Source organism: Aquila chrysaetos, chromosome 9 (genome assembly GCF_900496995.4).
Source record: "Aquila chrysaetos chrysaetos chromosome 9, bAquChr1.4, whole genome shotgun sequence".
NCBI classification, from domain to species: Eukaryota; Metazoa; Chordata; class Aves; order Accipitriformes; family Accipitridae; genus Aquila; species Aquila chrysaetos.
The window spans coordinates 23,017,173-23,044,718 of record NC_044012.1 but is presented as its reverse complement, the minus strand read 5'-3'; the positions used below and the strand labels follow the sequence as shown (position 1 = coordinate 23,044,718).

The 27,546-nt window shown below is 42.4% G+C and overlaps 1 protein-coding gene across 2 annotated transcripts; it reads left to right on the top strand.

Moving 5' to 3' along the window:
* Window positions 1–412: 412 nt before the first annotated feature.
* NUTF2 (nuclear transport factor 2) lies at window positions 413–27,546 on the top strand. Of its 2 annotated transcripts, XM_030025517.1 has the most exons (6): window positions 413–504; window positions 11,129–11,246; window positions 14,667–14,738; window positions 18,871–18,969; window positions 22,557–22,714; window positions 27,008–27,117. In XM_030025517.1, exons 2-5 carry the CDS (start codon window positions 11,148–11,150, stop codon window positions 22,665–22,667), a joined length of 381 nt encoding a protein of 126 aa, XP_029881377.1. In that variant the 5' UTR covers window positions 413–504; window positions 11,129–11,147; the 3' UTR covers window positions 22,668–22,714; window positions 27,008–27,117. The 2 variants fall into 2 exon arrangements, with proteins under 2 accessions (XP_029881377.1, XP_029881376.1); XM_030025516.2 differs by lacking the exon at window positions 22,557–22,714 and having other exon boundaries at window positions 27,008–27,546.

Genomic DNA, 27,546 nt, shown 5'->3' with positions numbered 1-27,546 from the left:
TGACAGGGCCCGGCGGAGCCTCCCCATCGGACGAGGTCTCCCGCCCGGGGACGGCTCGGGTGGCCCCAGGACAGCCGGGGACGCTGGGGTTGTCAGGGAGGGGCCGCGGGGCCCTGACTGGGAACACCGGGCGGCGGCCTCGGGACGGGAGAGCCGCGCTGAGGCGGGAGACCGTGCTCGCCTTCCCCTCCCCCGTCCCCCCACGCTCCACCACTATCCCACAGTGCTCCGGGGCACCGCCTGCGGGCCGACGATGCGCGGTCCCCTTCCCTTCATTCAAATGAGCCACCGCGGGCGGCGGCGCGGTGCACGTCGGGAGTTGCAGTCCTCCACGCCCCTCCCAGTGCGCGCTCCAGCGGCGAGCGGGACTCGCTGTCCCGGCGTGCCGCGGGGCGGGGCCGGCGGGGCGAGGCGGGGTGGGGCGGGGCGGGGAGCGCGGGCGACAGAGGTTGAGGGGGTTCGCGCCGCGTACGGTGCCGCCGCCGCCATAGTGGGAGCTGCGGGGTGAGTGCGGGGGGGCGGGGCGGTGGCGGCGGGTCTCTGGTGGGGCGGCGGGAGCGGGCCCGGGCCCGGGTAGCCTGCGGGCCGGCCTATGGCGCCGCCCCCACCCCCCACCCCCTGCTCCCGCGTTCGCCGGCCGCGGCCCCGTGGTCCGGCCCCGGCCCCGCCGCCGGGCGCTGCCGGCAGCCGCGGGCCGTGCCGGGCCGGGCCGGGTGGGAGCCGGCGGCCGGAGCCTCCCTGACCTTCCCCGTCTTTGAGTCGCCGGCAGCGCGGTCCCCGAGGGGCGGCGGCCGGGGCCCGGCGCCCGCGGTTACCGGCTGAGGGAGCCGAGCCGCCCCTGCCGCCGGCGGCTCTGCCCGGGGCTGGGCGGGGGTGGAGGCCGGGCGCGGCTCGGCGGGGCCCTGCGTGTGGGCGGAGGGGGAATGGAAGGCCCCCGGCCCAGCTCCTCCGGGCGACTGGGGGGAGCGAGGGGCCTCGGCCGGGGTGAGCCCGGGCCACAGGCTTAGGGAGCAGATCCCTTGGCCGGTAGGTAGTCGGGAGGTGAAGGCTGCTGCTCCTCAGCCTCGCCGGAGCACCGGCGTAGCCAGCCTGCGGCAGCAGCCGGCTCTTCCCGGGAATGCTGACCCTGCCGACTGCTCCCGGGTGCTCAAGGCTTTGCCGCCGTCACGGTCTGAGGCACCGGGACTTCTCGGCACCGAGCCCGGCGCCCCGCCGTGCCTCTGCCTTGCTTTGCAATGGTTTGGTATCGCAGGGAGGAGAGGTAGAGGGGGTGAACTCTTGGAGCCGCAAGGAGATGGTTTGTGCAGCGTGAAAGGTGCCCCTGAGTATGCTTTCTGCTTCGAGTGTTTTTGATGTTCTTACTGTATTACTGCCTTGCCAGAAGGTTGTGCGAGGGCTGAAGTTAATCTGACCTGGGTAAATCACTTTGTCACGTAGAAAACGAAAGATTCACGCTTCCTTGGAGTAAAACTGGCAAAAGTGCACGTGCTCGGCGATCTGCTGTAGCCGTCTAGTTTTTTCCTTTGCGTTGCTGCTTTCCAGTGTAATTCTACAAGGGATGATTTTTTTCCATCCGCCTCCATAGCTGTTGTCACTTTTAGCTTTAAAACCAATCAAAACCTGCACAAATTTACAGTAGCAAGGAGCGTATGTTGCATTTTGTTAATATGAGATGGCTCTCCGAAGATACTAAGTCCCAAAGATGCTGTTCTTGCAATTCAAATTTAACTACCCGTTTCAGGCAGGCTGTAATAATACTTTAACTGTTCATTCTCATTTGAGGTCCATCATTTCCTGTGTAAATGTGTCTTTTAGAGCTGGATTTGTGGCATACGCATTGTATTGCAGTCGAACTGGAACAAAGCCCAGGTAAATGCTTGAATAGGAATCGGTTGCAGAACTGTTGCTTGAAAGTTAAATCTGATTCCTTAATCAGCCGCCTTCTGAAGTTGATACTCTTTTGATTTCTCTTTTTCTGGGGGGAATTGTGTTCAAGCAATGCTTTCTGTGTTTGTGTGTAGTGACTTTAAGTTTTCTTTTAGCAGCAACAAAAAAAAAAAGGCATTTCACAGATCTCCACATAGAAGTAGAGAAATTACTGTATATAGCATCATTATCAGTGAAACACATCATCCGATTTAAAGTGCAGTGATATTTTGGCTCACTTTTGGACTATTTAACTATTTTCCCATTGGGGTCCTAATTATTATTTCATGTTCTTCTCCAAAAGATTGCAAGTTATTTGGTAGATGATTTGAAATATATTTGCTTTAACATCTGTATTTGTTCAGTTCTTTAGAAAAATGCAAATGGTAACAACTTTCTGCAGTTCTCTGCTGGGATTTCTTTTGTCTCTGTTGCTAATAATAGGGTTGTCTAGTTAGTGATGGCATGGAGTATGTTTTGTGTAAGGATTGCAATATATACAAATAGCTGGTAACATTGCAAGTATGATTTCTTTCAGTTGTTTTAAAACTAGGAGATATTGTGGCTTCACAGACGGTTTTGATATTCATATTTGCGGATGACCAATTTGTGTGCTAACATACATGTTTCTGGAAGCAGGACTATTGTGTGTTGCAAGTGGGGAAAAAAGGAAGTAACAGGAGGGAAAATGTGCGGTTTTGAAAGTGTAAGATAGGTAGATACTGTAGGAAAAGTTTCGGTGGTTTTGTTTTTTCCAGGTGTATCTTGGAAATTTGGAGCTTAACCAAAGACTTGATACCAATTGTGTGGAGGTGAGGTATAACAAGCCTTGCTTACACACATGAAAAGCTTGCAGATTGTGGAGCATGTCAGAGAAAATTTTCCATATTTTGAATGCTGCCAATCAATAATAGAGGAATGCTGTGACTAAACCTAAAATTATGGGGTAATATATTGCAAAATAGCAATGTTATCTTGGCCCTCTTGCATTTAGCACTGCACCAAGGTACCTAGAGTTACGTTTTTAGGGGTGACTACCTTTGTGCTAATTCAGGGCTATTATTTACACAACTGGCCACTGTGACAAACATACTACAGTGCTTGTTTTTGAATGTGCCAAACTTCAGTTGTGAACCACAAGAAAACTTGCAATGGTCAAATAGCAGTTGTTGGTAGAAGTTCTATTTATAATAAAAATTAATACTGAATATTATTTTGCTACTGAGTTTGTGAATGAACCTGGTTAAGTTTTAAGTAATGATTTGATAGAGAAGACCAGATTGTAACTAAAGTATGGTGTCTTTGCTTCTGTAACTTAAAAATCGGCTCCTAATTTTCTCTTAACCTGAAACAGTTGTCATGATAGTCAGAGACAGATGGGTAGAAATATCTTATATTCTGCTGTTTCTTGGAGATTAAATGTTACTCTAAGGTAAAGAAAAATGCGTTGCAGTAGTTTTGCCCTCCAGTTCCCCAGTGTCTCCTCTGTTACTTTAAAACTGAGCTGTCTTGGGTTCATCCTGGGGAAAAGAAATGTGACTTCAGCCTTGTAAACTTGAATTCAGTTTTTGGCTTGCATAAAGAATACTGTGGAAAAAATGGCAGATGTGTAGCATTGTGGCTATTGCTTAACAACAAAACATTATGTCTTCCTCTCCAATTATATGTACTATAATATATGTCTGTATATTTGAAAGTCATCTTGACTGACTCTTTGTGACTCTGTTGGGTTGGCAGGTTGCAGATAGGATAAGCATCAAGCTGTAGGCACAGTGAAAGCTTTTCCAGAGTCCTCCCCATATGTTTTGTTTATCAGTGGCCTTATACTTGCTGACATCTGTAACCAAAAAAATATACTTCAGGTTGGCATAATCCCTACATTAATTTGAAATTAATTTAATTAATGAATTAAAAGACTGAGAAGGGGAAAGTCAATTTATTTTCCATATTTTTCAGAAAGAAACAGTCTGCACCTTGTCACTCTTCCCCTTTCTCCCTTTCCATCCTTCCACTGTTCACATACCTAGACTTAATTATTTTTAGATCTGAAAGCGTATTTAGAATAATGTAATTTCTGGCACAGTGCAGCCCATAGCAATTACTAGGTGAAGGTCTCTGTTGAAATCAATAATTTCTGATTGGCCTGGAGCAGTAATTTTCAGATTGTTAACCTCCATGGATCAGTCAGCTACTGTGGAGATACCTAAGAGAAGCACTTCTTTCTTTCGGTCTTTGAATGCACAAATTTGCTCCTCAACTGGAAATTTAATAGGTTTTCAAATGGAGAAAGATGGACCACTAAATTGGAATTTATCAGAAAGAGGTACAGTGTGTTTAAGATAAATGACTGATGATGTATGATCCCCAAGTAAGTTCTAGTATTTCATCATCCCTGTGTTCATGTGCGTTCTGCCTGGCCTGGGCTTGTTTAGCCTAGAGAAGAGAAGGCTTGAGCCAGGCTTAATCATAGCCTCTGATATCTGTCAGGCTATTGTCAGGAAAATGGAGCCAGGCTTTTTCACAGGGGTACTTGGTGGGAGGACAGGAGACAAGGAGCATAAATTGGAACAGAAGGGATTCTGGTTGGATGTGAGAGACCTGCCCTCTGCATGAGGATGGTCAAGCATTGGAACAGTTTGCCCACAGTGGTTATGTAGCCTCCATTATCAGAGCTTTTTGGGGTCAAAGTGGATAAAGGTGTGGGCAACCTGGTCTGATCTCCTAGATGACCCTGCTTTGAGCTGGAGGGAGGTCCCTTACAACCTGAATTATTCTGTGATAATTTGCATGTTTTCTTCTGTTGAGAGTGTATGCCTTTGCTAAAGGAAGATGATGACCTGTTATCAAGTGATTCTTGTAGTTGAATAGATGATCTGTTTGAGAGAAGATTAACTGGTCTGGTGATGCTGGTTCCATTGTATTCCTAGAAAGTGTGCACAGGAGACGCTCCTATCTTTTTAAGTTTTAGTGGCAATAGAAAAGAGATTAAAGGAAAAACAGTCTAAAAATGGTTTGCTGCTTTACTTTGTCTTTTTTTACTGCAGTCTAAAGTGCTCACTCTTTTTAATCTGAGCTATCAAAAATACATGCATGGTAGAAATTGCATGAATAACAGGAACTGAAACAACTGAGAGCTCTTTCGTTGTTCTTATTTACTCTTGTTAATCAGTAGTGAAGGGTGCAGCAACTGTTGGTCTAAATCATGTTTGCCATGGATTCACATGTACCCCTGGACCAATAGCACCAATTTAGAAGGAGCATTGGTGCTCTCTTGTTACACTGATTTTTCAAGCCTTCCAGAAAACAAGCTTGAATGCAATCTTAACAGAGTTTAACTTTGGTGCTGTGGTGTGTGGGGCCAGCTCTAATATCCAGAGAGCATGGTTTATTTATGGTCTGATTACTTTCGGAATAAGCGTAGTCGTAACTTGATAATAGATGGCATGTTTTTTCTCCACTAGCATGTTAGAATGTATTGGTTGGAGGTTTTTCCTCTTAAATTCTGTGTTTTCTTTCTTGATGTTCTGCAGAAAGTCTTTACTGAGTTATTTGCCTGTGATGGTTGTTCATTGATTCTTTGAATACAGCTTGCTTTTTAAATGTGGCAATCCCTGGGAGACCACCTTTGTTTTCTTTAGCAATTTATGTTATACTTTACTATTGCTCATACTAGTTTTTATTGACATTTTCAGAAAACATAGGATTCTTGTAGAAGTGCAGGTCTGCCATGCTTGAATTCAAAAAGATTTAATTTTTTAAATTGATAGCAGTGAACTTACATATGTCTAGGTCTGATAATGCAGTAAACATAACTGCTGGTTGAAACAATTACTTGGTCTTTCTCCATTACTGCAGAGATGTGACAACACCTCACCTGCTCCAAATGTCACTGGTGCTTATATGTTTCAGGGAAAGCAATCTGTTTATTTGTCTGTCAGCAGGTGACTCTGCTTCTGCCAAGTAAAAAGGTGGCTTTTCCTCAAGTTACAACTCTGAGTAGCTCTGGTGATGCCACTTGAGCATAAGGATGGACTTTGTGCTGCAACATGCTGACAGAGAATTGTCTCCAGGTTGTTTCATGGTTTCTTCTTTGTCGAAGGAAGCAATGGGAAGAGGTTTCACCCAGACCTTCTGCAGAAATGGGTCACTTAAGGTCTGTGTTCCCCTTGGGAGTTATAGGTAGTCTTGGTGTATTTGTGCTGATCTCTCATGCCCGGAGTTAAGGCAGAGAAGGAAGAGGGATGAGTGTAGATAGGAACACCTAAGCAGTGACAGGCAATGGGAAAGATTGTGTGTTTCTGGATTTTGTGGACAGAAAACCTGTTGCCTGAGGCCAGTGTAAGCCTAGTCTAATGCAAGGTCGCTCATGGCCAATGTGAAGGCTCTGTTCTCTTCCAGTTCTCCTCTGTCTCGTAGCTTGACGCATCTTCCTTTTTGGTGCTATTGCTCCCTGGGTCATGCAGCTTCACATGATACTGGTGCCATGCGTCACGTGCCAAAGCAGATGAGGGGGGAGCTTAATTCAGGCAGCTGTCTCCCTCCTGGGCCAGCATGGCTGGTGGCACAGGACATAACAAGCTGGAGGAACCTGTGGGGAACGGGGGAGAGAGGCTTTGGGGTGTAGTGTACCCTTGGATGATTTTGCAAGGTTGAGGAGCAACAGAAGCACTGGGCAGTATAGACTGTGCGGGCTAGGCTGCTGGGACTGTGGGGCTCTGTGGAAGTCCTGCTGATGTTGGGAGTCTGTGACTGCATGTAGGAAAGCCTAGTGGTGTGGGGAACTGGGAAGTTCTGCATGGTTTGGGGTATGAACTTCCTCTCCTGTGCTGTGGGATGTTGAACACGGGAGCTTTGCTGTGCATTCAGAGACACTGTGTACCCCAGGGCGTTGTGCAGCAGTGGCAGTGCCAGGCCAAGGGATGAACATGGGATGAAGATACTGGGGATACCATGGTACCTTGTAGGATGAGGTTTGTAGGAAGTGTGGTGAGACATGTGTAGAGAGCCAGAGTTTACACTTGAGGATGTGTCGGTGTGTGGCCTGGCAAAGGCATTGGAAAATTTGATTTAGATGTCACTGGAAAAGTCCCATGTGAAGCCATGATCCCAGTTCTGCAGTGTCAGCATATACCTGTTGAAGAGAGAGTTGCTGGCAGCTGCAGCTTTTGTGCACTGTATTGGGTTTCAGCTTGAGCACTGGCTGCTGGGTGGTATTTGAGGTGGGGATAAATTCTCTAATATGAGCAGATTCCAAGAAATTGAGTGAGTAATGTGAGTAAAAGTATTATACTCTGTGTTGGTAGCTCAGCTTTGTTGCTGTGCATCTGCAAAGAAGCTGTTAATCAAATGGACTGTGATGTTTTTAAGTGCATGTGATGAGGTAGGTTTGGTTTGAAGTGACAAAGGAAAGAAAATTAATTAGCTAAAGGAAACTGTTTCCTTTTCCACGGGGAATTAAGGTGGAATATCCAGTATTACACTTATACAGTGATAATTTTCAGCAGGTTCCTTTAAAAGGACAGGTGTGCCTCATCTTACGTGCTTTCTAGCTTATTGAAACTTCTTTTATCTGGCTTAATATTAACTGAATGTTCTTGCCTCTGTAACCCCAACTTTGAGTGAACCATGGATAGATTTGGCTGGATGGCTCTGAGGTACATCTGTGTTGTCCTAGTGTTTGACGACATCAGAACACGTGCATTGTTCTTAGCTTTGGAATAGATCTTAAAAGCCTTTTATATTACATTTACCTCATTAAAACAGCCTGATAAATGTATCAATACAATCTTATATGGATTATACCTCATTGAACGGGACTGGGCTTCATGACACAGAAGATCATTCCTATCTTGTTCTTTCTTTAGGTACATCTCTAAGCTTCTTACATCTGTGATGACAGGCAGAAAACATAAGACAGCATGGAGGAAAAGGTGCCAAATCAGAAAAGGAAAATAAAAAACCTTTCCAGGGAGAGTGAGAGTGTTCAGCAAAACCATATATGAATGGCACAGGAAAAAGAGCAGGGTTGTGCTCTTAAAAAAAAAAAAAATAATCAAGGACCATTAATTTCAGCAGGTTGTTTTTTTTTTTTTTTTTTTTTTTAGTTTGGTTCTCACTTTGAGCAAAATCAGCATTGTAACTGGTCACATTTATACTGATTTTTTTATTATTATTTAATGGTATTTTATCTGCCAAAATACAAATTCTTTTTTTTTTAGAAGGAAATAGTAAGCTAGCATACTAATTTTTAGTTTTAGAAACCATAATACTGCTTTCTGTGTTCAAAATAAGAATTCCTTAATTTCTTGCAGTCTCAAAGGCTTTCTCACAGTGTCAGGATTGAACAGAAGGCATCTGGTGCTTGAGTGAGGCTGTTGTGCCTTGAGGAGCTGAAAGCCTCTGGGTCTGAACAAGGTGCAGTGCTAGCATACAGCTTGATCTTGGATAGGTATGATGGTACAGTGAGCTGCTAAGGGTAAATACATAGTGAGTGTGTTTGTGGGGGGGAAGATTTCATTTAGCGGTAGCTAACATACTTTAGCTTCAGGAGAATAAGCTGGTGGGTTTTTGCTGTTCACTGCTTCATCTCAATGTTAGATGTGTGGCTGTTTAACATCGATACTGTCAACTAGATTTGCACTTGAATGTTTAGGAAGGATATCTGATAGTGATGTGAGTTCATGGTTTGGGGTTGAAGCTATGACGATCCATAAAAAGTGAATGGAAGTGATTTTCACCTGGACTGATTGTTAGCTCCACCACAGCTATCCCAAACCACACACCTCTAGGTACCTGCAGGTCTGGAATGGAAACAGCAGACTTCAAAACTAAATACTAGTACTTCTGGTTTTCCAAACAAGACATGAGAATCCTCCCAAACAGCAGGGTGGGCAGCACTCAGTAAAGTTTCCAGGGAGTTGGTGTGATGGTTTTAGGGTGGTTTTCTTTCAACATAAAATCATTTAATACAGTCTGAAGTTGTTTGATTTCTACATCTGCTCCAGGTTAGGCTGGTATGTGGCAATTGTGGATGTGCAATCAATACAACTTTTGTGAAGAATTAGGTTTAAGTTGTTCGGGGTGTGCATGTGTTTTGTTTTTTTTAAACCTGTTGTACTTGGATGGGTTTTTGTTTTGTGATCTGTTTTCCCAGAGGAGTGACCACACTGGGTAAAACTCCTTCAGACTTGGTCCTGTATTGCAAGTATTAGTGGAGCACACATGATGGTGACTGATGCCAGATTTTAGATCTTTTTGGAGCAGTTCAAATATTAGTTGTGTGGCAACAAGTCTTTGAATTGTTAGTCTATGTTAGTGTGCAGGGTTACTGAGTTTGATGTTGACCGTATTGCCTAGGTGGTTATATTGAAATAAGGATGTTTAAAAATGGGATAGGTATGTTTCTATCTTAAGTTCATTTTTTACCTCATCCTTGACTAAAATAAATTTCTAATGTGCACTTAAGAACTAGCATGCAGCCAGCATCAGTTGGGTGTCAAAAACCGTGGAGTCTGTGGCATGCTTTTGTGGCACGTTCTCACAACCAAAGCTCCTCCTACTGAACCTCTCCTCTTTTCACAAGCTACAAACTGTCCTTTTCTCAGCAGGGAGAACCACCTTGCCAGCTCTTCATGCTGCCACATTCTCTGCTCCACAGATGCCAAAAATTTTTTCCCTCAAGTAGTTTGGGTGTCTAAGCTTAGCAGTTGTTCTTGGTTTGTATTTTACTTTGGTAGTTTAATTTACTGCCCTGAAAACTTGTATGCTACCTCCTGTTATGCCATTGATCTAATAAAAGATATTTGCTCTTCTGTAAGTCTGGCCATATTTGTGTAACCTTAAAACTTCAGGCCTAGGGTTTGAACCTATTTCAGTTCCTATTTGTATGCGTAAAGCTCAAACAGCCAAAAGCCTAAAATATGAAAAGAGCTTTCTTGTCGTACTGCGCACAGAAAGCTGGGCCTAGTAATACTTGCTGTGGAGATCTTAGGAGTATGTTTCTTGCTTCTCTTAGAAATTTGTCAAACCTTAAACAGGTGTGTGAGCAATTGACCTCTAAAGGAAGCCAAAATAACTGTCACATCCTGTGTCCTAAAACAGAATTTCACGCCTTTCCAGACTCGCAGTGCAATACAGACCTGTAGCTCAAGGGTTCTTGGTCAGAGATTGCAAAGAGGGACTAGTGGCTGTCAGATCTTGACGTTTAGTAAGTATAATTTAGTTTGCTTGAAGTAAACTCAGATCTTAAAATGCAGCATAGTGGGTTTTGAGCGCAGCATTGTTGTGTTTTGACTTTTAGCGTAATTCTTCAGTCTTTCAGAGAGAGATCAAGATAAAGAAAAAATGAATTTGCTTTCTTGAAAAGCTTAATGGCATGGTAAAGTGATCATCTGTAGTGATAGTGCATGATAGTTTCTAGACTGGGCCTGTCTGAGCTGCTGCACATGCTGTATGTTTAATCCCTCTGCAATAGAGGGACTCATGTTCAGAAGTGTGTGATGCTTCTGAGCTTCCAGTACCTTCACTGGGAACTGCAGATTCTCACCACTCTGAAAAATCATGGTTTGTATTTAGAAATTACTACAGGTTCCAAGATAAATGTCAAGTATACGTCAGCCTTAGTGACAGGGTAGAAGAGGAAAGTAAGCTTGCGTTAAGCAGAGAACTAGTGAATTAACTCCTGTTGTGTAGCATTGAAAGGACGCTCTTCCTTAGAATGGCCTGTGGGAGGTGACATACCTGAGGAGCTGAATAGATAAATCAGTTGGGGTAAGCCACTTGCAGACAATCCATATTAACATGTCATTTGCTTACAGTAAATGAGATCAAGTCAAAATAGCAAGCGCTTGCCAACTTTTTCAGATGGTATAATTTTTGAAATATGTAAATATAAGGTGGTAACACTTACTCATTTTTGCTCTCGTTCTCCACTTTTGTACACGAGTTGTGACCTCACACTGAAATAGCTCTAGAAATCACCAAATGCTATAATAAGAAATTAAACCATTTGATAGCCAAGATTTTTATTTCACAAAAGTCTAGGATACAGAGGTGAGATTTGTCCTACTTCTTCCAAAGAAAAATTTTGGCCAGCTGAGAGGATCTGTGTTTACTGGTGCTTAATACACAAGCCAAGTGCTATGCTTATTTATGTGATTGTTCTTTGATTTTGGGGGTTTTTTTTTGTTTGTTTGTTTTACAGCTTTAGGTGAGGATTCAGAATGGGAGACAAGCCTATCTGGGAGCAGATTGGGTCCAGCTTCGTACAGCATTACTACCAGCTTTTTGATGCAGACAGGACTCAGTTAGGAGCAATATATGTAAGTATCTACAAAAAAGGGGCCGGGGCTCTCTCCCATTATCTGTCTAGGTTTCTCTGTTTTGATGTGTGGCAATACACAGAGTGGGACAGTGGGTTTTATCCTGACTCCAGAATGTCAGTCAGTGCAATCACACTTACTCAACTTTTATTTATTGCATTTCTTTTACATTTCACTTCTATTTTGAGCTTTGTTTGCCTTATCTATAGGCAGTCAGACTCATAAAAGCCCTGGTTGACTGTAGACAGTAGCTTGTAGTGGAGAAGGCTGATGATAATCCTGTGATGAAATTCTCTGTTAAAACAAATATGCTAGCCTTAGTTTGCCATTGATGTACAGGCGTGGACTTGCTTGGATCTCTCCTGAAGTGGGATGTCATTAAGTCCTACTCTGTGTTTAGCAGTTCTTGCAGGTGTTTCTTGGATCTCACGCTGTATTAATCCTTAGAACACTAAAATAGATTTAAAATTTTGAATCCAGTTTAAATATTTAGACTTTGTTAAAGAAATGTAAATTCAGTTTAAATTTCTTCAAAAATTAGGTTTTTATTTTTGCTCCTTATTTGGGGCAAAATGGATTTGGTTTCCAAAATTAAAGACTGTAACTAACAAACTCAAGGAACTCAGCTTTGAGTTTTGGGGGAAGACTCCTCCAGAACATGCAAAGTGCTCTGCCTGTGGAGTTGATTACTGGTGGTGAGGAATCCTGCTGGGTGGCTGAGGCGTTTCAGCACGACACTCAAGTCTTACAAGCTGTCTAGCAGCATATCCTGTTTTTCATCTGCTGGGTGAGTTGTATGAAGCTTCATCAAGCTCTTGAGGATTGAAACTGTTGCATGAACACCATCTGACACCCCACACCCCTCCTTATACCTCAGCAGTATCCTCCAGCACTGATAGCATTTACTCTTTGGATTGTTGTGTATTTGCTATCTGCTAGATTTTTGCCTTATTTTGGCAAAGAAGCTGTGTACAGAGAGCCTATAAAGCAAGAAAAACAAGTGGCCTGTGTTCAATCCACAGCTCTAAATAGGAGGGCTCTTAGCAGTTTCTGTCATGTAATTACCAAAACACATTCAGTCCTCAGAAGACTGATAAGTACAGGCTAATTTAAATTCCTGGAACCATGGCCTTCCACACAATCAACTCCTGGGATTTTTTCCACCCTTAGGGTCTTTCTGCCTTTCATCATTCAATGGAGATACCTATGCAAATGCAGTCAGGAGAACTGTTATGCAGGTCACCAATGTGTATTGTTTTGTGGAGTTCCTAAACTATGGAGGAAGGGACCCTGGTTTTTGTGGCTAAAATGCACCAAGGTCACAACTTGTCTAAATTAGAGGAGGTTCTGCAGAAATGCGCTTTTACTGATGAGTTTTTTGCCTTCCGAGACCCCATGGGAGCAAACAAATTTTACAGCATGCAGGAATGCAGCAGGGAGCTCTTGGATTTGTTTTGCATTCCTGTATGGCTACTTCCACCACAAGGTTCAGTTTCCTCCTTTAGTGCTGTAATCCAAGTCAATTGAGCTTTTGTCACCTATTCCAGGTAGAGATCTGGGCCAGTCACTTTTGCTGTGAATTGCTTGAGTTACATGAGTTGGAGCACTAAGTCAAAGACTTGTTTTACGGTTGTCCTCCTGCGGTTGTTTTGCAGGAAAATGATGTAGCTACTTCTTTCCTCTGCTTTGGGTGTGTGACTACTTATAATGAAATATTTTCTTATTTTTATGCTGTTTTCTCATCTGTAGGACTTTTGAGATAGAGGAGGGGTTGCTTTTTGTTCTTGAAGCAGTTGCTCCCAGATTGTTGTTATAGCAAATGGCTATGGAGGTAACCTATAGCAGAGAGTCAGGCGGACACTAATCGGGTACAATGGGAAGTTGTGGTGTGTTTCAGGAAGAGCATATTTCCTCACCAACTTAATCTATGTCCTGTGCTGCTCTTTGAAACATCAGGATGGTCCTGCACCACTGTGCTCACCTGCTGATTGCTGAAGTGGATTTGGTAAGGAAGGTTCTGGGTCCCCTCTGCTTTTGTGGCTTTCCGTATTTGAAGGCTGTAATTTGATTGCCTGACAGGATAGCCTCATTCCCTGGTACCATCACCTGGCTTCTCAAATTATCAGTGTTAGGGGCTGCTGTCACGTATGATGCAAGTGGTGTTGGCCAGATGACTTGCTATGTGACTTTAGATTACACAATCTAAGTCTATTTCATCCTAAAAGGAACATGTCTGAACTCAGGAGACTGTATTCAGAGGCTTTTCATACTGCTTTCAGTTGCATCTATGACCCTGCAATGCTTTGTGCTGTTGGCCCTGGTCCCCTTCTTTGTTCTTTTGGCTCTTGCTGCACTATAGTTCCTTCTGATGATATATGGAGGACCAGAAGCTTTTTTAGAGTGGCTGTGACCGTTGTACAGTCACAGGTTCAGCACAGCGTGCGTGGCTGAAAGAAGTGGCTTTTTGATGTAGTGTGGGTCAAAAACGGCCTGGAAAATCTACCAGAGCGCATACAAATGGAGTTCTTTGGAATCTGCCATTTTCTGCTGAGACATTCAGAGCTTCAGTGAGAGTTGAAGACTGGATGGGAAAGAGCTGGGAATCATGTTCCTGGAAGTATTTAAACTCAAAAAGGTGGAAGGAATAGCCATCTGTGATAGGATGCACAAGAACTTGAGCTATTAGGTATAGGGCAAGGGTACTATTTGGAGGTGGCAGCAGGCAGAATTTGAGCTCAGTGGGAACCAACTTAAATAAATTTGCCAAGGTTTAAAACTGGATTTGAAAAAGCAGAGCTATAGTCAACAATAGGATATTGTGACTCTGGTTTAAACAGAGTATCCTAAGTTGAATAGACAGTTTCTTGCTTGTTGCTGTTGCACCTGACACAGCATGGTAAGAATGTCCTCCCTTGTATACTGGAAGTGCTTGTAGGCTGAAGGGCCTCAATCGTTTCATGCCACACAGGGCAGTCTGTTAGAAAACCTTTAGAGGCACATTCTGTTTTTCTGGGTGTGAGTAGGATATGCAAATCAGTACCTGAGAGGAAAAAAACCTGCTGGTGCAACTCATTTTGTCAGATTTCTTCATATACTTTTGTCTCTCTCCATGCTTGACTTTGCATCCATAGGATGTTTTTTTGTATCCTTTAGATTTGCTTGTGAAAGCCAACTTTGATCCAAAGGCAGGAACTTTTTTTGCTGGTAGAATCATGATAATGAAATTTAGTCTAATTTCTAGTTGATTATTCCAAACTTTTTCAGTTGCTCTTTGTTTTGTGGTTTTTTTTCCATCTCCCTTTAAGGTAGTTTGTAAATAGCTGGATTCTGAGGATATATGCCAAGTAAAGTCTCTTACCAGGATTGCTTAAGGGTTACCTAAGCAGGTTGATGATTTTTTTTTTTTTCTTTTCCCCTCAGATTGATGCCTCATGCCTTACGTGGGAAGGACAGCAGTTCCAGGGCAAAGCAGCTATTGTTGAAAAACTATCTGTAAGTCTGTAATCCTTACTGAATGTTTTGGGAAACAGTTCTGAAGACTATAAATTAGTTCCTTCTGAAAATTTGAGTTAGACTTCAGTAGTTTAAAACTCTTGAACATGGGACATGTGCTTCCAACTTTTCGTCATCAGAAAAATGTTACTTGTGATTTAATTCTATGTAGTGGAGTGTTCCATTAGTGGCTCTAATGGTGGAAGGTTAATTGACTCTGTTAGTTTGCAAGGTTATTTTTTAACTGCAATTGGGTTTGACATTATTGATTATTTTTTTTTTAAAGTATAGTTCATAAGCTGATCCCATGATCTAGAGGAATGAAAGGTGTATTTTTGTTCTTTTAAAGCAAGCCAAGGAAGTAGCAATAGCAAACCAGTTACTTGGATCTGCCTGTCACAGAGGCTAAACATGTTATTGCAAGGAACAATTTGTTTTCTGATACATAAACTGCAAATAAGTTCTACAGTGGAGAACCTGGCTTATCCTCAATGCAGCATTTGTTAGCTGTTCAGATATCAGCGGTTATGGTTCAGGACTCTGAAACCAGTGTTTCCTCTTCAGCAGTGAGAGGAAAGCATTTCTCACCACATAGAGACTGAAACTCCGTGTTCATTTAGTTAAACTTGGAGAAGTTTTATCTTTTTTTTTTAGTAAATCCATGCTTCTGTTATAAAACTGGGTGTACTTACAAGCTGTCATCAGACTAGAAAGTTTGTTTCACTTGCAAGATACGTGGAGGGTGTGCTTTAGGTCCTCGGGCATTCTGCTCAGAGCATGGGATATCAGGCAGATAGACCATTTTTATTACACATCGAGGAGAAAAATCTTTAACTTGGATGCTTGTCTTGTTGCACAGCTACTGTTCCTGTGTTTTGGAATCACTGCTTTCATCCAGGACATCTTTATTTGTGAAGGCTGAGGTTTGCCCTTGGATCTGTGTTTTAGGTGCCTGCATTGCCTTTGAGAAGGCCAAACACCTCAGAAGTAGCACAGCTTGCAACTGCTCGCTTCTAGATGAGGAGATACTCAAGCTCCAGAGTTGCTTGTTTGTGTACTTGGTGTTCTTTAGATTTCTGGGCTAGCAGCCATTTAGATACCCAACCAGCTAAGCATTTGCTTAGCCACAGTGTCTCAGACTGCTGCCTTGGATCTGGCCCAGTGCAGATCGGCCCCTTTCCCACCAGAGTGTTACTCATCTTTACCTTCCCTGTCTGTGGTGCAAGTTGGACTTTCTGGATTCATGTGTCTGCTGCACAGTCTTGCTTGGTGAGTGAAGGCATGCTATATTGCCTCAGGGGTAACTCCTTCTGACTTGTATCCATCCGTCTGCTTAAAGTAACGAAGAAATGCAGTAAAATTGTTCCATGCCCTTCCACTGCCATGGCTTATTACAGGGTTGTATCAACTTACTGTGACTCTACTGTCTTTCAGCATACCTCTGTCAGCACTGAGCTACTTGGGCTCTGTTTGCTGTTTCAACTTAATGTGCTCACCTACTCTGTGCTTCTGGAGCTGCTTAGTCAGTTGAGCAGATCACTGAAAGTTTGACACTGAAATTCTGTTGCACTTCTATAGTCTTGTGTTCTTCAATGCCTGGCTAATTAATCAATGTAAGCACCAAGAGGGAGGATTTTCTTTTACAGCGAGTTCTCTGGTGTGTTGCAGCAACACTATGGCACCTTTTCAACCTACTCTGTCAGATGATGCTAATACAGTAGAGTAAGGTTGTAAAGACATTGCTTTGCCAGCACTGGTGCACCTGTACCTTGTTACAGAGTGGGACTTGACATTTGTTCCTTCTGTCTTGATTGGTGCTGGACTTAGGAGTTGTTTCAAATAGAGTGCCTGCCCTAATCAAGGGGGCAGTGTGATTTACATTGAGCATTTGAGATAATCCTGTAGTTCTACAAATCTCCTGGATCAAGGAGGAGGCGGGGACAGGTAGTGTTGTTGCCAGGAGTGAGTTTAAGCTACTCAACTATATTATTGCAGAATTTCGCTCACCTGATTTCAGGAAGGATTCCACGGTTTTGGTAGTGAAAGTCCAGAGAAGTTTTAGTGTCAGAGGACACTAAAAGCTTTGGTTGTTGTGTGACTTCTCACTTGTTAGTCACTTTTATTGTGCTCTTCATATCAAGAAATGCTTCTCTCCAGTCAGATGGATGTCCATAAGCAACCATCCTTTTGAGGTAGCTTCTGTCCATCTTAAAAATCAGTGATCTTTCCTATCGGCTGACCCTAATCTTTCCAGAGGGATTTCCCCCACTGCATCACACGAGTAGCTCATTTGGCTGGCCAACCATTGTGGTCCTTTTCTCTGAAGGGGACAAGCAGGTGCTTGAAACAGGCACTGTCTTACCCAGCCTTGTCTTTGGTTCCTTCTCACCATTTTGCAGAGCTCTTGACTCTGAAGCCTTTCCTTCCTCTCTGTCTTCTCTCCCCAGTCTCACCTCTCATTGGTATCTTGTCACTCTGAAAGCTGAGTTCTGGATACAACCACACTCATTTCCCTTTGTCCCTCTGCCTTTTCAAGACTCTTCAAGACTCTTCTTGCAGGACTTGTTCAACAAGAAGTTGTTGTGCTGAGGTGGGACCAGGCTTCATAGTACTCTTCTGTCAAAGGAAGGGTGTGTAATGTCCCAGCCTATGCTTGTGCAGGCTGTGCGGGCACTTTGCACATTCAAGTTTGGGATGGTGACCTGGGAGAATACTCTGCTGGTAGTTCAGAAAAGACTGCTCTGGATTTTTTTTTTTTTATTACTAAATGTTTATTCCATATTACAAACCAGTTGGCTCACTTCGCAGTTCATAGTAGGTTGGGATTGTTCTCCCAGCCAAGAGGAAACACTGCAAGCTTTATTAGAGAGTGTTCTTGAATAGCATCCCTCTGATTAGAGGGCTGTTCCATACACTTCCTTTGCTTTCCCAAGTCCTGATCCTTCCACAGCTTCTGTGTTCTCTATTATCTAAGGATTTAGCTTCCTGGTATTCTTCCTAGAGCCTTATGCTTGTGGAGCCAAGACTGTACTTCACATCCTTGACAGTAGGACTCTGGTCTCCTGTTCTTGTACTTAGGCCTTCCAGGAAGTTGTTCAGGCTCCTTCCACTAGAGTGAAATGCAGAACTTGTCAAATTACATGTCTGGGTCTGCCTCAACCTGTTAACAAACCAGGGAAATGAAGCAAAGGCATCAAAGTACAACCTGAGGTTTAAATGACCACATGCTGTTGTCCGTACAGTGCATGGACTCTAGCTATCAGCCATGTGGTCACTCAGAGCTCCATCTGTGCTGAACCGCCACTTCTAAAGCATCTAGCATTAATGCAGCTTTTGATAGAACAGTGCCAAAATTGTATTTCTGTGACAGGACTCTGAGATCCCCTAGATATTTGATGTTCACCGCTTGGAGTCATCCATGGTTGGAATGCGAATGTGGTCTAAGTTGAAAAAGAAATTACTCCCCAATGTCTGGTGTTTCTTAAAATGTGTTCCTTGCGCACTTAACTCCAGACATACTTGCATCTGCTACATGAGCATGGAAAGCTTTTTTCTTTTCAGTATGTGTGCTTTTGATCTCTACCTCCTTCCTCCTCCTTTTCCCCTGCTCCGGCCTGGTACATGGCAAAGATGGTGCCTGTTGCTGTGTTGGTTCCCCTCAGGTGCTGTTACCAAGGAAAGAAAAAAGAGGAAATGTGGATATGTGGATTTCAAGTCCTGAACACTGGTTCTTGGTCAACCACCTTTCCTTTGTAGTCATAGCCCCTATAACAAAGAAGCGAATTTGGAGTTGTGTGGTAAACAATCTTTTAACACTGTTAGGAGCAGAGAAGCTTTGTGTCTTCATCATATGAACTTGCAGCTTGTAGATGAACTGAAGCTCTTCAGGCAGTGTCGTTAGACTAGGAAAAGGTACTGCTTAACGTATATGGTGACATATTTAATGTCTCGGTGCTTGAGAAACAACTGCTATGATCAACCCAGCTTGAGTAGTGTCATTGCAAAAACTCTCCGTGCAGTACTACCAGAATAGTCTGATGCCTCATAATGTTGGATTTGCTCAATCTTCGTTTTCCAAGTTAAATAATGCAATGACTGCACATTTCCTTATTTTGCTTTTTTTCCATTGCAGAGCCTTCCTTTCCAAAAAATACAACACAGCATCACAGCACAAGACCACCAACCTACACCTGACAGCTGTATACTCAGTATGGTAGTGGGACAGCTTAAGGTAAACTCTTTCCATTACAGGTTAACAAATGCTTATGTCTTAGATTTTTGCAGGTTTCTAAATCATCCAATATCTGAAAACATTAAAATGCTCTCTTGGGTGGGGAAGGAACGCTGGTAAGCTTGCATTGGGATGTCATCCTTCTGCTGTTCAAGACTGTCAAGAAACTGCTCATCCCTTCAGATATTTAGCACTAGGTAAAATACCTTTAATTTGACAATCGTATGTTCCTGCCAAGCAAAGTACCATGGTTTTTACTGTGCGTACAAATATCATATGGGCTCTAGAAGCGTCAATACTTCCTTTCCTACGTTGCACTTAAAAGCATCATTACAGTGTTCTTGGGCAACATAAGCACATCTAGTTTAATGTGCTTTTTGATGTCATGTATGCATTGAGCTATGATTTAGCAGACTTTTTTGTTAGCGACACCCCTTCAGTAAGACCATGTTTTTTCTTTGCTGTCATAGGACACAAGAATACAGTCCTGGTGTTAATGCAGTCCAGCACCTCTGTAGTCAAAACTGGTTCAGCAATGGGAGTATCGCCTCTGAGCTCAAACACTGTTGAAACAGCTCATTCTTATGAAGAAGTCAGATTATTTTTCAGCTGTACTATGATTACATTGCTGTTTAAGTTATACTACTGAACTGTGTAAACTTACCTAGTCTCCTGTTCCTTTGAGGAAATGTTGCATCTAAATATACCAGGGCCACAGACTTGTAAATTAATGAGACTACTTATTAATGAAAGAAGTTGTCCTGGAATCTGCAGAAAATGTCCTGTATTTAAAGTCAGCTGTAGGCAGAACTTGCTCACAGGGGGCAGTGTTTATTTAAAAAGTGTGAAATTACATAGTAACACTTAATATTATCAGTTAGTTTTGTCAGGGTTTGGTCCAACTATACAGTCAAGTCAGGACTCTAAAGCCATCCAGTCTTTAGAGTTACTTGAACCCAGTTTCTTTTAAAAAAGCTGTTTAGGTTTCCTTTTCCTGTTAACTCTCAATGGCACCTCTGGTATCAAAACATTCAAACTTCCACTGACTGTACTGTTAACTAAGCAAACATAGGACTGAATGTTTGAATCTGCTTGCTTAGCTATTCTCCTTAATTGTTTTGGGCTGAGCAGTTAAGAGCAGTTCCCGGTGTATTGCGTCCATTTCTAAGTCTAACATAGATAGCTTTGGCTCTCATCAAAGTTGCTCCTGCTTTCTAGCTGCAAGTTGGATTCCAGCTTTCTTGTTGCTCAATCCCACCTGCACACACTCTGTTGAGGAAAGACAGCCACATGTGGCCACGGAAAGCACTGAATTGCAGGACAGGTATGAAGTCAGACATGCTGATCTCATCTGTCTTACTCTTGGGCGTGCACAGAACTCAATGATGTCACCGGGACTTTTTGACTCAATGTCTTGGGCCAGTCACATCGGCACCTGGTTTTGCACAGTCATGTTTTTAAGGTTATTGCACAATCGTTAAGCAGATCACAGCTTGCAACAGTGATTGTGTTGAATCCTGTGGCAAGATACAAAGTTCTTAAAGATTCTGTAAACCTTTTGGGTTTTCTCCTTCTTTAGTATGGTCATTAGGGTTGTAGATGCATTCTGGGAGCTTTCCATAAATACTGTGGCTTGGAGTAGTATTTCTTACTGTGCTGTTTTTATCCTCTGAATATTCAGCAAGCTGGAATTACTCAGAGTAATTCAGGGATCACGTGCTAGTGTATCTAGATACTTGGAACTAGCATATTGGATTAAAGTATGCCTGTTCGCATGATCAAATCCAACTTGTTTCTGAATTTTTAGTAGGAGAGACAACATTTTTCCACTCTTCACATGTATGCATCTCCGATCTTAGCTTTAAAAATCACATTTTAATGCCTGAGAATGCTGCTCCTCACTGAGAAAGTGTCCAGAAAGTCAAAGTTGGCTTGGAACTTGACTTCTTGCTTCTGCCTAGTGTGATACTTACACAGGTGGACAAATGAAATAATCAGTAACAGTCTGTAGCATGACACATACAGTAACCACTTCTGCCAGTACATGAACCTGGTTGATGTATGTAGAGAATACTACTTGTGCTAATACATACATGTTGACAGCCATTTTAATGCATCTCAATGCTGTTCTTGGTACAATACAGTAACTGAGAACAACTGGGTTCAGTTAGTGCATTTTAACAAGTGGCTCATCTATAGCTCCAGTTGAATGGGGTACACTTTAACATGCAAACATGGAGCTGTATACTTATTTAAAGGTTGCCTTAATGGTGTGGCTGTTCAGCTCATATCTGTTGGTCTTGAGGAAAACTGTAGAGAAATTTGCAAAAGGAAGGGCACTTTTGAGACCATCAGTAGCAGGGTTTGAAGGGAAAAGCCATCCTTTTTATGGGACTGTGAGCCAAATTCTTCAAAGCCCAGTGCAATTAATGCATATGCTTTTGAATCCTCTGCAGTTTTTCAAAACTTGTGTTGTTTTATGTAATGAAGGAGCATGCATAATGCTTTCAATAGAGTAATCCAAGAAAATAATGCTAAAATACCTGTAACGTGCCCTTTCTAAGAAGTCATTCTTGCCATGATATTTAAATGGATTTCCTGAGGCCTTAGTTGCTTGAATTGCTGGTCTCAAAAGTTCAGTGGAAACTCATTTTAAGTGAGCTGGGCACATCTTGTATTTCTAACTTAAACCATTATATTTTGATATTGTTTGATTTTAGGGGAAAAAAAACAAACCAAAGCAGAAAAACCTTCTACTATCCCTGCATATACTGTGGGGTGAACTGTTACCAAATTGTCACAAAGCCTCAGCTCTCTTCTTAACTGTATAAGAGTAGTTCTGAAGAAGTAATGGGGCCAAGGACTATTACTGTCAAACTTTGTATTTCCTTTACCAGAGTATTATGCCTTCAGTGAACCTGCAGGTTTGGGTTGTTTTAAGCCTTTGGTCTATCCTGGTGGAAGGGGATTTAACTGGGGTCAGTTGAAATCATTACTGCCCTGTGACAAGGTCAGGATGTGTATCTGCCTCTGTGCTGCTCCCGTCTACAGCCTGGCATGCTAGTACTGATATGGTAAATTAAAAAAAAAAAAAAAAGCAACGTATTTTTGCAGCAGAATAATCACCTGCACTGAGGGGACCAGGCACAACAGCTTCTTGGAGAAGATGTTAGAGAGTAATAGAGCATCTAAGTAGGGTGAATGTCACTAGTGAGGATCTAACTTGCTGGCAGAAGCAGTACAGTAATCGCTTTCACTGAAAAGCATATTTACAAGTAAATGTGTGAAAGATCCTCTTTAATGGATGTTGGGATAGGTAGTAATGTTTTTTGTTTTTGTTTTTTAATCCTTTTGCAGAGGTATAATAAATATACCTCCAGTTATTCTAATTCTGTTATCAGTTTTTATTGCTATTCACTGTCTGGGTACATGCTTGCTTGCTTCATCTAGGAAGAGTAAGCATCAGTTTAAGCCTTTAGAAGTGAGTTTCATTCGGTGTGACGCTACTTTGCCAATGTTCATCCAGAATGTCACCCAGTGTTTTCAGTGTGCTTCACCTAGTAACGTATTTCTCCTGTCATGCTTAGGCAGATGATGACCAGGTTCTAGGCTTCCACCAAACCTTTTTGTTGAAAAGTTTTCAAGGTGCCTGGGTGTGCACCAACGAAGTCTTCAGGCTAGCCCTCCACAACGTTTAACCCTCTACCTTACCTCTCTTCCATGCAGTCCTCGCTGTCCTGGTTGAGTAAGGAGTGCTTTCTTCTCGCTCTTCTGTCAGTTGAGCTCCGCTGAGAAGCATGGCTGTGGCTTGCGAGTTCTCAGAGCAATGTGGCAGATCTGTGGCTCTCCCGGAGAGTGTGAATTTTTAAGTGATTGTTGCAGAATTAATTGTGAATAACTAATTGTTATGCAGTGTTGCCTAGCCTTAAAAGGGAAAGGAAATTTGCAATTAAAATCACTGGATGTTTTTGTAATGCATGCTGAACACTTAAAGCATTGCTTAAAGCCTGTTAAATGAGGCTTAACATCTGAAAGAACCTGCTATCTTAAGTAATTAGCCTTTCCTTTGAGATAAGGATAGCTGCAAGCCTGCAGTTCAATTAACAGTTGCTGGGGGGGGCTGGTGAAAGAGCAAAACTGTCTCTCACCAGACAAGATGAGAAGAGTCATGTTTTCCTACTAAGTTTTGCAGCTAAACTTCGATTACAAAGTAATGTTGCATGTAATACTCTGACATGACCCATGGTTCTGTGAGCTGAGGAGTTTCTACAGTTATGAGCCTCCCAGTCAGAAGGGATGTAGAAAAACTGGAAGAGGTCAAAAAACTGCCAAGTTTGCCAGTGTTTGAGCTTATTGAGCTGGGAGAGGAGGTGATGACGGCAATCTGCCCGAAATGGAGGTGGAAAGTAGTTGACTACTTCCAACAACCTGAAAGCAAACTCTTCTTGGTGGTGCTAGACAGTGTTAGCAAGAGACAGTGGTTGCAAACCATAACTTGGGACGTTCAGATTGGACACAAGGGAAAGTTTGGTTGGTTTGGGGGGGTTGTCTGTGGTGTTCCCCCCCTGCTGCCCCCCCCCCCCCCCCCCCAGAAGGTTGAAGCCCTGGGAAATGTTGCCTTGACACATTGTGAAACCTCCATTCTTGGAGTCTTGGAAGACCATAAAGCTGTGGCTGATGCAATGCTGCTGCTAGTCCTGCTATGAGCATGAGGCTGGACTGGAAACCAGAGGATCCTTCCAATCTGATTCTGTGACTTTTTAAATTTTTATTTTAATTCAGGGATGTCATGAAACAATTTGAACTGCATAAAGGAAAGTTTTGTACAAAAAATAAAGCCCCTGTGTTTCAAGCCTGGGCTCACATCTGGAATGCAAATTTTGAGTTGGACATAGCTAAATTGGGAGTGGAAAGAGTAAAGATTTTCAGTGAGGTTACCTGAGCTGTGATGAAGATCCAAATTAAAATGGAATAGCATTAGTCTATGCCTTCTAGAGCATCTCAAGTCACTCAACTGTGGGTTTTTGCTGTATGTTAATAGGACATATTCAGAATTTTGTGAATGGTCTATAAATTGTTTCATTTGCCTTAAATATAGTCTAGGATTTTCCTTGGTTTTAAGGTATACTTTTCCTCTATGCTGTGAAGACATAACATGAAAGGAATAAAGAAAGCAATAATGTGTGACTTCCTTGTGGGAATTTGTCATATGTACAACAGCAAGTGTTTAGGGAAGAATTCCCTTTTAATCTTTTTTCATGTGTCCAGTCCTGAATTGCATAAGAAAGGAGGAAATTCTCTTCAAGCCAAAGGATTAAGAGCTGCAGTGCAGCTAGGCTTATCAGAAATTGAGGAAACCTACAGTAAAACTAGTCTGGTGGTGATACCTTTTTTTACCAGAGTTACGTTTTTAAAGTATACTCATGTCAGTAATGACATGCTCAAATTTGGTGTGAAAACTACTTATGCAACTTGTAATAGATGCCTCAGTGACCTAAGAAGAGGAGACCATAGGGCAACTGAGAGTATACTAAATGCTTATTACTGGTTGTGATTAGAAGTGGTTCAAGCTGAAATGAGTCTGCCCTGGCTGGTTTAAACTAAGCCATTAGAAAGGAGCTGACACAAGTATGAATTAATTCCAACTTAGTCAAAAGGAATAACATTAATAAGATGCTTTACAAAGTCGTGTGTCAAACTTTAATGTACAGCTCTCTGATGCTACTCAATTTTCTTAAAGATTCCTTCATGCCCAGGAACCTGCCAACTATCAAGCAGTAGTAGACTATACTAGGATGTAAGTGTTATATTTGATACCTAGGAAAAGCTAGAAGAGGCATAAACCCACGGGTTTCAGCTCACAGGCCACCTCTTCAGGATGGATATGCAAGCATCTTTTCTGGACAGATCTAATAATGATGATGCTTCCCCTGAAATAATTGGCATGACTGCTGTCATATGTGCTAATGAACTAGATGGGTGGCTGGTCTAATCGGCATAATTCCTTGTGTTCACATTGTGCCAATTGTTAAGGAGCCTCTGCCTAATGCAAAAGAAGGTGTATATCAATGTGACAAAAAAGCTGCCTGGTTCATCGGCCTGTTGAACAGTGACTTTATCGGCACTTGCCTTGCTTGAGGATTTTTCTTTCATTCATTTGTCCACTGAACACTTGGACATGCTCATAATTCTGGACTTGTTGCCGCCTTAATTTCTGGCTGTAGTAGTTTCCTCATTCACTTTGTCCTTCATGGTTTTATAGTCATTTATCTCACCTGTTCTCCCCACCCTGATCACACTTCTGCAAGCTAGAGAGTCATACTCAATTTACTTTCTTGAGTAGGAAACTGCCCTGTAGCTGGATCATTTTTCTTGTCCTTCTCTGGCCTTTCCTTACTGTATCATTTTAATTTGTTTAAATAAGAAATGCATGCAGGATTTGATATGTGGGTGCTCTCTGTGCATTTATGCAGTTGCTTACTTACAGGTTTTAGTTCTGTGTTCCTTTCCCAATAACTGCTAACACTGTGCTTGCCTTGACATCTTTTGAGCTCTCAGCTGATTTAAAAAAAATAAATAAAAAATTGTCCATCATGATTTCAGTATCACTTTCCTGAGAGGCCATAGCTAATCTAGGGCCCTTTTTGCTTTTCCTCTATGGATTAGCATATACTTACTGAAACTGCACTTCATCTATACCATTTTATTTACTAGACAGTTGTCACTGTGAAATCCTTGCAGTGGTTTTAGATTTGAATGCTGCTTTTACATGCACTCGATCCTACCAGTGCTCTCGCAGACTTGCTGTTTTCTGATAAAACTGATGTCCTTAGCAAGTTGCTCCTTGAAGCTGACTTGTTTCAGTCAACTTACCGCTTACGTGAATGTTACTTTTTTAAGTAAAGATTTTTTTTTATTATTTTGTAGTCTGCTTTGCTCTTCATCTTTTCATTTGCTGTTCTTGGTGGACAGCAGCAGAACATTGCGAATAAACATTCAGCACTTTGACAGTCTGTTTCATGTGCTACTCTGGCTGCTGCTTTTCAGTGTGGGTTTTTTTTTTTAATGCATTTCCCCCCTTTTCGGAAGCTGAATAATCATGTGCTGAAAGAATAGAGCTTAAAATCCTCCAAAAATTCTGAATTGAATACACTATGGTCAGTAATCAGAAGACTGTTTTGTAGCTTGGTCCTGTGTGCTGCTCAGATTAAATCCTGTTATGTGATATTTTTTTTCAGCTGATTTGGGAATCATTTATGTTACTTTGAGGCTTTAATTCCTGTGTGATGTCTCTGAGGAGACCGGTAAACATTAGGTGGGAGAACTAGTCTCCCTCTAATACTATTTTCTACTTTTGTAGTAATACAGTAAATACAGCGCAGGCACTATACTAGTGCACCTAGATGAATTGTCAAAGGCAGGAGTTGAGGCACTACTGCAAAGATTCCCTGTGCTGAGAACATCTCATTGCAGCTGTAGCAAACATTTTGCTCCCTTCGAGCTGTTCCTGGACAGTGGAAGCGGGAAGTACTACATTGCTGGCCAGCTGTACCTGCTCTGGGAAAGCTTTCAAAAGCCTAGATCATTACCTAGATCATTCAGGCAATATTGGGATACCGACTTCTAAAGAAACTCCCTTCTGTCATCAATCCAAAGTACAGCAACTAAAAACTAATTTTGAAACACCTTGTTTTATGCTTCATTCCTGAGCAAGGCCCAAAGAAAATATGTGATTCAACACTGAGGCAGGCATGCTCTTATCAGTGTTGTGAAGCTGCTGGAATGAGATGTCTGCAAGTCTTCCAGAAAATGCCAGCTTCAGATGCTGTTGCAGGATTTCTGTGTCATTGGGCCCTAGGTGTTTGCAAAGCACCTTGGAAACAGGACTTCTGGTTGTATTAGTGTCTCTTGAGGTACTATGCTTCTTACTGCATGTGACATCACTGTTAACGTTAGCTTTTAAGTTGTCTTATCATGAGGTTTGGGAATACATTTCTCAAGAAAGAGCTTTTTGAACTTTTTTCCTCTCTTCCTACAGGCTGATGAAGATCCTATCATGGGATTCCACCAGATATTTCTATTAAAGAACATCAATGATGCCTGGGTTTGCACCAATGACATGTTCAGGCTAGCATTGCACAACTTTGGCTGAGCTGGCAACCCCGAGGCACTTGTGCTTTTTTTTTTTTTTTTTTTTTTTTTTTCTCCTCCTCTCCTCTTACTGGTATTATTCACACTCACGGAACATTCCAAATATCATACACAAACCTGCAGCACTGCAGAGCGTGAGCAAGCAAGACCTGTGACCTGCCCTTCTGCTGAGTTTACATTGTCACTAGATGAGTTTCTTGTGCATGATGTTTGGAAGTTAGACTTAGCTGCATTTGACAAGAGAAATTTGTGTTGTACCAGCATGCCTCGGAAAGAATTTATAATGCAAAAGGTTGTTGTTTATGTACTGACAAGATGCTCTATAACCCAAAGAAATGAAAGAACAGCAGCCTGTACAGCCCAGATATTGATTTGTTCAGATGTTTCAATGCTACATTACACAATAAAACCATGAGATTTTCTTAA